Source organism: Podarcis melisellensis, assembly GCF_964234715.1.
Source record: "Podarcis melisellensis genome assembly, chromosome: 17".
Classification (NCBI taxonomy): domain Eukaryota; kingdom Metazoa; phylum Chordata; class Lepidosauria; order Squamata; family Lacertidae; genus Podarcis; species Podarcis melisellensis.
The window spans coordinates 30,307,129-30,318,973 of NC_138534.1; the positions used below are offsets into that span (position 1 = coordinate 30,307,129).

General features: G+C 41.1%; 1 protein-coding gene across 11 annotated transcripts in view; it reads left to right on the forward strand.

Annotated features, from left to right (window-relative positions):
- NRG1 (neuregulin 1) overlaps nt 1–11,845 on the forward strand; it is a 528,537-nt gene that overhangs the window by 380,186 nt on the left and 136,506 nt on the right. For all 11 annotated transcript variants that reach the window (XM_081894106.1, XM_081894116.1, XM_081894122.1 and 8 more), the window contains one exon: nt 1,719–1,843. In XM_081894106.1, coding sequence (XP_081750232.1) covers nt 1,719–1,843 — 125 coding nt within the window. The remainder of the gene's footprint in view (nt 1–1,718; nt 1,844–11,845) is intronic.

Genomic DNA, 11,845 nt, shown 5'->3' on the forward strand with positions numbered 1-11,845 from the left:
ACTGTACATCTAAGGCTGAGATCCGGTTATGCACACTCACCTGTAAGCTTCATTTAACTACGTGTCTGAGTGGACATGCATAGGATTGTACTGTTGATGTTTGAGGAGGTGTTTTCAACCAAAGTGACACAGCTGGGGTTTGGGAAAAACAAGGCCTCACTAGGCTACAGCTTGTCACTATTCACTTGACAGACCTATGCGCAATAGCAGGTTGGCCATTCTTTGAAGGCTGGGGTGCTTTCTTGATGATTTACTGACTGCAAACATCTTTAAAGTTGGCAAGCCATTAGGAAAGCAGCCCAGGTATATGCCTGGTTCTTGGTGCAATGCATACTTGCCAATCAGCTGGAGTTGCTTTTTCAAGGACGTATTTCCTTTAAAGCTTTTGTCGATAGATTCCTGTGCCAAATGTAAGAATACAGTGGTACCTCGGGTTACAGACACTTCAGGTTACAGACGCTTCAGGTTGCAGACTCAGAAATAGTACCTTGGGTTAAGAACTTTGCTTCAGGATGAGAACAGAAATCGTGCAGCGGCGGTGCAGCAGTGGGAGGCCCCATTAGCTAAAGTGGTACCTCAGGTTAAGAACAGTTTCAGGTTAAGAATGGACTTCCAGAACGAATTAAGCTCTTAACCCGAGGTACCACTGTATGTACCTGTGGATTATTTTTCATTTGCAATATCTGTAATGGCCAAACTCTTGGGGTGGCTTTCTGAGTTCTTACTCCAATTAGAACACTTCATAGAGGTTTGTCTTTTTTAAAAGAAAGTCAGTGGATGTCTTTAAGATGGGAACCTTCAAAGAAAATGAGAGGAGAGAGGTTAGGTGGTGGTGGGTTTGGGGGATATTGTAAGCAAGTGTTTCCTTTTTTTCCCTTTTCTGTGCCTTAGCATATACTACCAATATGTTTTTCACACTGCTGCATCGAAATAAGACATATTAGATGGCACTGACTGTCGCTGCTGTTTTTGTACGTTTATCAAACATTCAACCCAAATTATCTGAACAACATAACAACAGCTGTTAAGTGGTTTCCAATATGGATTTGGAGGCCTTAATAGGTCACTCAGAGGAGCTGGAAGTGAAGCACTGAATAATTTTGAGGAATAGTTTCATGAAGATGTATAAATCATGGTGGGTAACCATGCTGTCCAGTGCAGAAGACAATCCTAAGAATCAGCTTTCATTTTTTTTAAGTTTACAAAACTGAAAGCCTGAACCCAATGTTGTAAAACTCTCCAGCAGTCCCATTTATTTCAGTGAGAGAGTTAAATGTGCCAACCTTCCTAAAATGCTTGATTTTGATTAGATGGGTAAAATACCTGGTTTTCTCTTTTTTCCTCCCAACTCCAATGGAAATTAATTAACCATGCGAAGAAACTGCTTGTGCTATAGTACAACCTTCCACAGCCCAGTGCCCTCCAGATGTTTTAGACTACAATTCCCATGTTTTAGACTACAATTCCTCCACGGCCTCTTCTCCCAGGTCTCGGAGAAGAGAAACTACTTTGCTGGGGAAAGTTTAAGGACCGCCCACTCTCGGATTCTGCTAGTGAGTGAGCAAGACATGGAATAGAGGTGTTCTGCATTGTAAAGGTTTTAGCACCAATAATAAAGCTTTTGAAAAGACCAGTGAGGCATCTTGCCTGATCACTCTCGAGCAACCACCCGATAGCCATAACATGGTGTAACCCTGATTGTTCCTGTTTTCCCTTAGGACATTCTCAGAACTTCGCATTTCTAGGGCTTCACTGGCTGATGCTGGAGAATATACATGCAAAGCGAGCAACAGGCTTGGGAATGACAGCACGAGAGCTCGGGTAACAATTACAGACACCAATGGTAAGACACCAGTGCTTTTTATTTTATCCGGAAGTGCTTTCAGAAGTAGGCTTCCTTGCAAAACATGGGGGGAAGATCACATGGGAGAATCCTAACTGAGACAAAAAAACGCTGAAATGAAAAATACTTGTTTGCTGAATGTAGGTAGTAAAAAGCACCTAATATAGGTACAAATAAATTCCAAATGGTATGGTATTATTCAAAATATGAGTAATGTAACCAAGTACTGTCTGCATTAGTTTCTTTATTAATAACTTGAAGCAACTTGGAACGCTGAAAACCTAACTTAAATATGTAATTAGCACTCATGAAAAATACACTGGGTATTTGACCATATCTGTTATATTCTGCAGAAAAGTGTGTGCATGTTTCTTAAGTGTGGAATCAGTCTGTCAGGGTTGGCATTTAGAATCTAGGCCATCTTCTCATGCTGTTCTTGTCTTCAACCTAGCTGCTAAAATGCCTACCCCCTTTTCTCGGTGTCGCTCTGGTTTCTGGGCAGGTAACAAAATTGACAAATTTATCTCTAAGCATGTGGGTGCTTGGTCTGTTACTGTCCTCATTAGGTGAATTTTTGCAATACATGTTATATGAGGGATAAAGGGAATTGTTAAATGCATTACCTTTTCTTGAGGAATGTAATTTAGATTTGTGATTGTGAAGAGCAGAAAATAGGCCAAAAATAGGTCTTTCTGAACTAAGAAACATGTATGTTTAAACCTTTGTTCTGCTTTACTTATCTCAGCAGATACTAAAGGTTCTGTTTACTCCATCAATATGCATAATCTTTATACCAGTACTTCTGGTTATGAGCCTCTTGGCATATATACACAAGTTGCCATATTGTTTCTTTAAGTGGACTAACTCTGACATACTGACAGCAGCAATATGTCTGTATTTAAACACACCAGAACACAATGGAACTTTGGGCTCATTAAGCTTCGTAAAACCTGAAAGAATTTAACTCTTTTGAAATGCTCCTTTTTAAAATGTAGTTTAGAAGGGAAAGCCACATATTAGACTCTTTGGTCATTACTGTAATTCTACATGCTTTTTTAGTGTATAGCTTATGAGTTCATGCTTGATACAAAGCTTACAGTTATGGTGGCAGGTCCATTGAAGTAGCTGAAATTTAATAGCAAGTGGTGCTAATGTGTTCTGTAATTTGCATAAACTAAAGCTCTGGACTAAACATCTGAAATTTTAATATTTTTATTTCATTACTATAGTGGGACCTCGGTTCCTGAACACCTCTCTTGCCGTACGTTTAGGTTCTCAAACGCCAAAAACACAGAAGTAAATGCTTCCGTTTTCAAATGTTTTTTGGGACCCGAATGTGTGACGCGGCTTCTGCTGAGTGCAAGAAGCTCTTGCAACCAATGGGAAACCGCGCCTTGGTTTTTGAACGTTTCGGAAGCCGAATAGGATTATATTGCTGGCCATTGCATGTATAAGCAGAAAAAAGCCAGACTGACCTAGGGAAGAGCCCTGTGCTACCATCCCAACCTGTTTGAACCCAGCACTGAGCAGACTTTACTCCCTTCTATGCTTTTGTAACCTCATTGCTTACTGGGCCCTGGGAAGGTCTTGTGAGATATCAGGTGGCCTTTCCAGGTGAGTTTTCCGCCCCCACCCCCTTTTTAATTTAATCATTTTTTGGCGATCCGCATAAAGTTGCAAATGGCATAAGTGAAACTGGCATAAGATGCGATCTACCTGTATACACATTTTGATTATTAGCAGCAACCCTTCCCCAACCTCCTTCAAATCTTTAAACCAATTCATACATTACCATAAGGAAGAACGAAGCCTGGTGTCATTACCTTGTCTATATTATTGAGTATTGCCAAAGCTGCTAGGCAATCCGGTATGCGGGTGGCTTGGGCATCAGTGTGGTAGCATATTAATTGATTCCTCATTTCTTTCCTGTTCAAATTACAATATTTTCAAGGATGAAGGTATTGAGGAGTTTCTCCTGGAGTTCTTGTTCAACTTGCTCACTGTTGCTTTCATTTCTCAAATATTACTAAGGTAGATTCCATGCAGACCATTAATGCAAGCTGTTAAAGTGTTGATCTGTATACGTGTAATCCAGATGAACCATGAAAAGATACCTAAAAATTAATAATGTAACAATATTCATGGTACTTTAGACTGTCACTACAATAATTATTGTGCTGGATTACTGTTGTACAAATATTGGAATGATGGGTTGAGCAGATTTTTATTTTTCTTTGTAAACTTACATAGTTCCCATGCATAAAGGAGTTGTTTGCTCATAAATCTGCACCGTTTCACACTTGGAATAGATTTACCAGTTCCGAGCAATATCCCAGAGAGTCAGGACTAAGCCAGACATGCTAGGCTGAAGTAATGACTCAGATAAATGGACACATGCCTGAGCATAAGGTTATTCCCATACTGTGTTCTAGCCAAAGAAATGGGGAAAGAATTGTGGAATATGTGGGGGATCTCATTCAGAAACCTAAAATGTACATCAAAAAATTCCACCTGAATACACACATCATTTGTTACAGTTGCATTTTTGTAGCAGTGAGGGCCTTGAAGATACTATAGCTAAATAAAATTGGCATAATTACTAAGGAATGCAAACTAACCAAGATGACAAGTTTTTGATCGTGTAAAGAAAATACTTCGTACAATATATTTTTCCAATAAAAGGTTCTGAATTTCCATAACTGCTTGCTGGTACAACCATAGCAACCATCTTTCACGTTAATAGCAATAACATTTGGCACTTGCTGTTTCAGACTCTTTTGAGGAAACAGGCCAAAATTTGTTTTTGTGTATGAGAGAAAGACTTGGATTTGATAAAATTAAAACTGAGCCAGATTTATCAGTGGACACCCGGAACATGATGGCAAAACAATTACTTGTAGTGGTTATGATTGGATTTATATTATGACAATAGTAAAGAGTAGATTAAAAAGGAACCCTCGCATTGGGTAGGGCTAAGCTATCTAGAGACATGCCCACTGGTCTCTTGCAATTGTGAAGCTTACCATACTGCCCTGCATCCGACATTACATTTGCAGACGCTGTACAGTATATGCTAGGGACATGGGTGGTGCTGTGGTCTAAACCACTGAGCCTCTTGGGCTTGCCGATCAGAAGGTCGGCGGTTCGAATCCCTATGACAGAGTAAGCTCCCATTGCTCTGTCCCAGCTCCTGCCAACCTAGCAGTTCAAAAGCAAGTAGATAAATAGGTACTGCTGTGGCGGGAAGGTAAACGGCATTTCCGTGCGCTCTGGTTTCCATTATGGTGTCCCATTGCACCAGAAGCGGTTTAGTCATGCTGGCCACATGACCCGAAAAGCTATCTGTGGACAAACACCAGCTCCCTCAGCCTGAAAGCGAGATGAGCGCCACAACCCCATAGTTGCCTTTGACTGGACTGAACCGTCCAGGGGTCCTTTACCTTTGCTTTTTTTACAGTATATGCTATTATTTTCACTCGACATCTAATTGGAGAACTGGTGAAATTGTACACAGTTTGAGAGGACTGCTTCAAGACAATTGGTCAGGGGGTGAGCAAGTAGAAGATCAGAACGATAACTGTGTTCACAAGAATTGGAAGGTTGGTGTGCACATGGAGAGAATAGTAACGGAGGTCTACAAAGACCCCTGTTGTAGTTGTCAGTTGATTTTGACAATTGCAGACCCCTTGTTGCTCAGCCTTGTTCACTCTGAAAAATCTCCGAATAACTGTGGAATATTCTACTCCCTCTTGAATGGAAACGAGAGTTGTTTCAAGATAGCTCTGTATTGCTCTGTGATTTTGTTTGTCAAAAGTTAACATTCCTGGTTATCCTTTGGGAATGCCTTGTATTGTTTTTCTGAAGGGGGCTATCTCATCTCAAGAAAGTGGTATTAATCTCCATTAATATCAAAGAAAGTGATGTACAATTCAGTGAATGCACCGTTGCTGCCCATTAATCTGGTTTGCACAGCACACTTGCTCCAATCCACAGCTTTGCATGAAGGATCCTGCGGGTGGGGGGAGGGACTGTGGTCATTTATTATTATTAGGAGTAGTAATAATAGTAATAATAATAATTTGTAGCTCACCCGCCCTGGCCGGGCTCAGGGTGGCTAACACCAAATATATAATACATTAAAAACTCAAAACCAATCGATTAGTTTAAAATACAATTCAAATCACATTGAAAATAAAAATAAAATTAAGTGGGAACCCATGAATCATAACTGTAGGGGTAAGGAATTGAAAGTTCACCAGGCCCGGCCACTCGTGCTGGTCCCATATGGGCCAGTAGAAAGAGCCAAGGAGGCCACTTACATATAGGGTCCCATAGAAAGAAGTGGGTCAGACTGGGCCCAGGACAAAGGCCTGGTGGAACAGCCCCGTCTTGCAGGCCCTGTGGAACTTGTTCCCAATAGTTCTGCTGCTGTGCCACATTGAGCTAAGCCACTCTTTGGCATAGCATCTCAAGCAATCTCAGGCTTGTGTTGTAATTACCCAAACAAGCTGTAAGAAAGGTTTGTCCTAAGGCTGGGTGAGCTAAAAGCATCGAGTACAATTTTGGATGACACTCTATGCAAAACTATAGCTTACCTCACTGCAGTGCAGCAGAAAAATGGCCAGGAAGGAGCAAAGTGGCTGCAGTCTCCTCTCCCAGAGTCTGCATGCATGAAAAGCCATCTTCTCACACCTACAGAAAAGTATGACTGGAAGCACAGTGAGTGCCTCCTTGTTAGCATCCATCTGTCTCAAAAGTCAGTGGAAAGGTGTGCCATTGGGGGTAAAGTCAAACCATTGGTAAGTTACAGCTCTTGCTGTGGCTGTACTGACCAATATAGGAAAAGACACTTTTTGTTGTATATGATGATGCCTGACATGGTCTCTTCATTTTTTTTCTTTCGCCACCATCTTGTTCTTTAGATTTTAAGGGTTGAGGATCCACATGAAGGCAAGTTCTGTTTGGGGTTTCCTTCCCGACAGGGGCATGTGAATGTTCTAGAGGCTGCCTTTTCCATCTATATTTGAAAGATTTTTTTCCTTAATAAGGCTGCTGTTCATTCTGTTTTTATCACAGGTTATTTCTCCTTTTTTTCTGCTAGCTATTGTGATGCTGGCAGTCTCGTCTACCCTTCAGCTTATTGTCCTCCCAGGAATATTATTTCCACTTAGCCAGGTATTTCCTGATAAGGTTGTCTTACTAGCAAGTATTTGGATAGCTCACCTAGGTCACCTTCAAATAAATAATATTTTGAAACCAATTAATAGAATCGGGGGGGGGGACTAAAGGTCATATACATATTTAGCTTTTTAATGCTAATAGGTTCTCTGCTCTTAAAAACTACAATAAAGAGTGTTATTTTGCCATGTTTCAAAATGCAGCCCTCCTTAGGAGAGAGTAATTGAGGTCAGGAAAGATGTGTGAAGTTCTCCAAGAGGGTGATATAAATAGCAAACACTGAGGCTTAGGTACATTTATGATAATTGCTTTTCACCAACTAATTTGTCACTTTTTTCCTCTACAAAGAGTCTTGCTACACCTTTATTGTGTGGGCTTTGTCACACTGTAAGTATCTTATGAAACTCTAATGAAGGGCACTGATAACATCTCTTATAAATTAAGGACAACATTTTAAGGTATGTGTGCCAAACGTAATAAATTTCAATCTATATTTAGACTTGTATGAAAAGGGCTAGCAGCCTCAGACCCAGCATTGCTTGAGAATTCCACGAAGCCAACAAATCAATGAGTAGTTAAAATCAGTGCAGTTGTATAAAGTTCATTCCTCCAGTTTGCTTAAAATTGACATCCACTTGTGTCCTAACGTAGGTAAAGGCTTCCTTGCCCTAAGGACCATGATGCAAAGTTTGGTTACCCTGTCTTAAAAAGTGTCCAAATGCATGCTGAGCAGCAAAATACATAGTAGTGTTTAGCATCCGTGGTGTTGAACCTGGGAGGTAAAGGACACTGTGTTCCATGCGCCAGAAATAGTTTAGTCATCTTGGCCACTTGACCCGGAAAGCTGTTTGCGGAAAAACGCTGGCTCCCTTGGCCTGAAAGCGGAGATGGTGTGCCGCAGCCCATAATCAGATTTGACTGGACTTAGCCATCCAAGGCCCTTTAAAGGTAAAGGTAAAGGTAACCCTGACCATTAGGTCCAGTCGCGGACGACTCTGGGGTTGCAGCACTCATCATGCTCTATAGGCCGAAGGAGCCGGCGTTTGTCCGCAGACCGTTTTTCCGGGTCATGTGGCCAGCATGACTAAGCCGCTTCTGGCGAACCAGAGCAGCTCACGGAAATGCCGTTTACCTTCCTGCTAGAGCGGTACCTATTTATCTACTTGCACTTTGACATGCTTTCGAACTGCTAGGTGGGCAGGAGCAGGGACCGAGCAACGGGAGCTCACCCTGTCGCGGGGAATCGAACCGCTGACCTTTTGATCGGCAAGCCCAAGAGGCTCAGTGGTTTAGACCTTTACCTAAACCTCAGACCTTTTTGCATGCAAAACACAGTGCTCTACCACTGAGCTACAGCTTTATCTCTTACCTTGAATACGATAATTACTGGGTTGGTTACCTACTGTATTGACAGCTTCAAGGGCTTAAAGCTAGAATAATACTTATAGTTCTAACAAAAAAAATTCCTTCCAGTAGCACCTTAAAGATCAACTAAGTTAGTTCTTGGTATGAGCTTTCGTGTGCATGCACACTTCTTCAGATACCTTGTACCTGTGCAAGTTTCTTGGTGAGGTTGATGGACTTCCATTTCATGCAGCTCAATGTGGTGCCTTCCATAGTTCCAGTTACAGATAGGTAGCCGTGTTGGTCTGCCATAGTCAAAACAAAAAAAATTCCTTCCAGTAGCACCTTAAAGACCAACTAAGTCAGTTCTTGGTATGAGCTTTCGTGTGCATGCACACTTCTTCAGATCGTGTGCATGCACACGAAAGCTCATACCAAGAACTAACTTAGTTGGTCTTTAAGGTGCTACTGGAAGGAATTTTTTTTGTTTTGACTATGGCAGACCAACACGGCTACCTATCTGTAACTGGACTTATAGTTCTAGTATGCCATGCCTGCCTATAAAATGAACTGGTCCTTGCCCCTCAGAAAAGTTTGAAATGTGGCTTGTAAATAAGTTTAAATTCTTAACCAGCTGTTAACAGGAAGCTGACCAAAGATCATTCATCCTCCTCTATGGATTAGGGTTTAAAGAAAACAAAAAACAGATTATTTGAGGACTTGAGCAGAGGACTTGTTCGGATTCCAGGAGTCATGCCTGCTGAGTTTCCTGTGGGAGCAAGGAACTTCTCTCCATCAGCTAGCCAAATCTATGTGCTAGAACAATCGATTGTATCTAGGGTGGCTGAACATTTCTTAGGCTATAGATACCATCTTTGATCTGCTTTCTCATTTTCTTCTAAATATATGCTTATTCCTTCTGCTCACCTGTAGAAGGGGAAGAAGACGCATGGGTGAACATTTCTCATTTCCAGGGAATTTTGTGGTGCTTCAATCAAAGATTGAATTATGAATTGGCTCCCTTAGAAGAAATGCTTTGCTGTTGTGAACATAGATGAAGGAAGACAATGGTTCTGTGTATTTCTTGAAGGCTGGCAAATATTTAGAAGGCAATTGTAGCTCTTCCAGAAATCTTGTTGCCATCTGCCTTTGGCAAGCGCTGGAGCAAGTACTGCACTCCTTCTAGTAACTTCTTCCTGTTTTCTGTTTATCCCATTCCTGTTTTCTTCTAATGGAGCCAAGAACTAGCTTTTCCTAGAACAGTGATTTTACACCAGCTGTGACATAAATGTGGTAATGATAGAGTTTAGTAGTTACTGTCTCAGGGTCTATGTGACTCGACTTCATATGATTATCAAATTAAATACTTGGTGTATATTATTAGCTCACTAATATTTAAGTTGGTTCTATAAGCTTGGCCTTTATTTGGCTGAATGATACATTTGTGTCCTGTAAGAAATCCGCTTCCTAAAAAAAACCCTGGACTTTTTGTTAGGAAAGTGATGGGGAAATGCGGGATGAAAAATGTGGGATGAACAAATGATTAATTTGAAGACACTACACAAGCAAATCACGAGGAATGCTCATTGTTGCATTACTTTCCTGAAAACAAATAAGAGCAGATGTTCAATAAAGACCGGACACATTCTTCTAACCTCTGCATAAGCATTGTGCAATTAAATCAGGATGAATTTTCAATAAACAGGTAATCTGGAGCCCTCTACAGCATCCCCAAGGATGGAAGAGAGGCTGTATGTTAGTCTTGGAAGCCTTGAACTGTACATTGGAGAGAAGTAATAAAAGTATTTTGTGTGGACACCTAGTGGCTTTGTATGACTGGGAATGAGTACAATTTACAGAGGAACTTCCTTGTATTTTGCATAGCATTCAGTATTTCTAAGAGTCTGGCAGATCTGAAGAATTGGATTGCCATAACTACATCTATCATATTCCATCTGGCATATTCATTCCTTCAAATGTCTGAAATTTCTTCTGCCTGCTCTTACCATTCTAAGCCAGAAAATCCTGATGCATCTTGAAATAAGATTACCCATGTCTTTTCTCATGTTTCATGTTGAACTATAGACACCATATAGCTCATATAGAGAGGTGAGATACACATGCATTATGGCTTTTCATACTACAAGTTGAAAGTTTACAGTTTAATTGAAAGACTTGTCTATTCAGGTATCACTAAGAACAACCCTAGCAATCATCTTGGGAGGTGACTAATAGTTATATATAGTTGCCTTGTCAAAAGGTTCATGTGTTGCACGAGAGTTAAGTGTCCAGAATTAACGGAAGTATTTTTGTGTGTGCGTGCTCATTGAGATACTACATTAGCTGGAAAAAAATCAATTCTGAAAATAGACACTCAAAACATTTTTTCTTTGGTACCACTTCTGCATGAATAGAATTCTAGGTCTTGGATGGGTGGGGGTGTCATCTAGTCCAACCTCTTGCTCAATGCAGATGCAATGACAGCATCCCTAACAGATGGCTACTTATGGATGGCTATCCCCCATGTACTTAAATAGCTTCAGCAAAGGAGAGTCTACATTCTCTTCATGATTACACTGTCAAACAGCTTGTACCATTAGAAAATTTATCCAAATATCAGCTTTCCTGCAATTTCTACCTAGAAGGTCTAGTCCTGCTCCTAGTCTTCTCCTCTGGAGCAACAAAGAACAAGTCTGTTGCATCTTCTGTGTGACAGGCCTTCAGATATTTGAAAGCTGCTACCATGTTTCCCCCTCAAATGCCTTTTCTCTCCAGGCTATGCATACCCAACTCTTCCAACTGCTCCTCATAGGCTTCAGTTCATTGGCACCCTTGTCCCCCTCCTCTGGGTGTGCTCCAACTTGTCAGTGCCCTCTTTAAAATTTGGTGCCCAAACCTCAACACAGTACTCCAGATGTGGCTTGACCAACGCAGAATAGGGTGAAACTCTTGCTACTTTGTACAGTTCTATTTACACAGCATAAAAGTGCATTAGGGTTTTTTTTAGTAGTCATATTGCAGTGCTGGCTCAACTTCAGCTTGTGATCATCTAAGATACCTCAATGCTTTTTGCATGATCAGAGGAGAAATGACTGGGAAGAGCTCAGAGAGAAGAAATGCCATGGTGCATCTGCACCACTGACACCAGACACCTTCATCTGCCCCAGCGCCAATAAAACATGTCTTTCCCATACTGGTCTGTAGAGCCAAAGCAGGTGCTGTAATTCTCCAATGGTTTGACTTTACCCTGGATGGTACACTTTTCCATTGTCTCTCGAGATCAGTGGATGCCCACAAACACTTCTGTGAAACCAGGTCTGCCATATCTTATACTTGTGCCTTGTTCTCCCCCCTCCCTTTTTTGTACAGGACATTTGCGCACATCTATATCTGTTGAATTTCATCTTATGTGATTCACTCTGTGTTCCAGAGAACATATCTATCATTTTCCAAGTTCTAATATAATTCCCCATGTTGGAA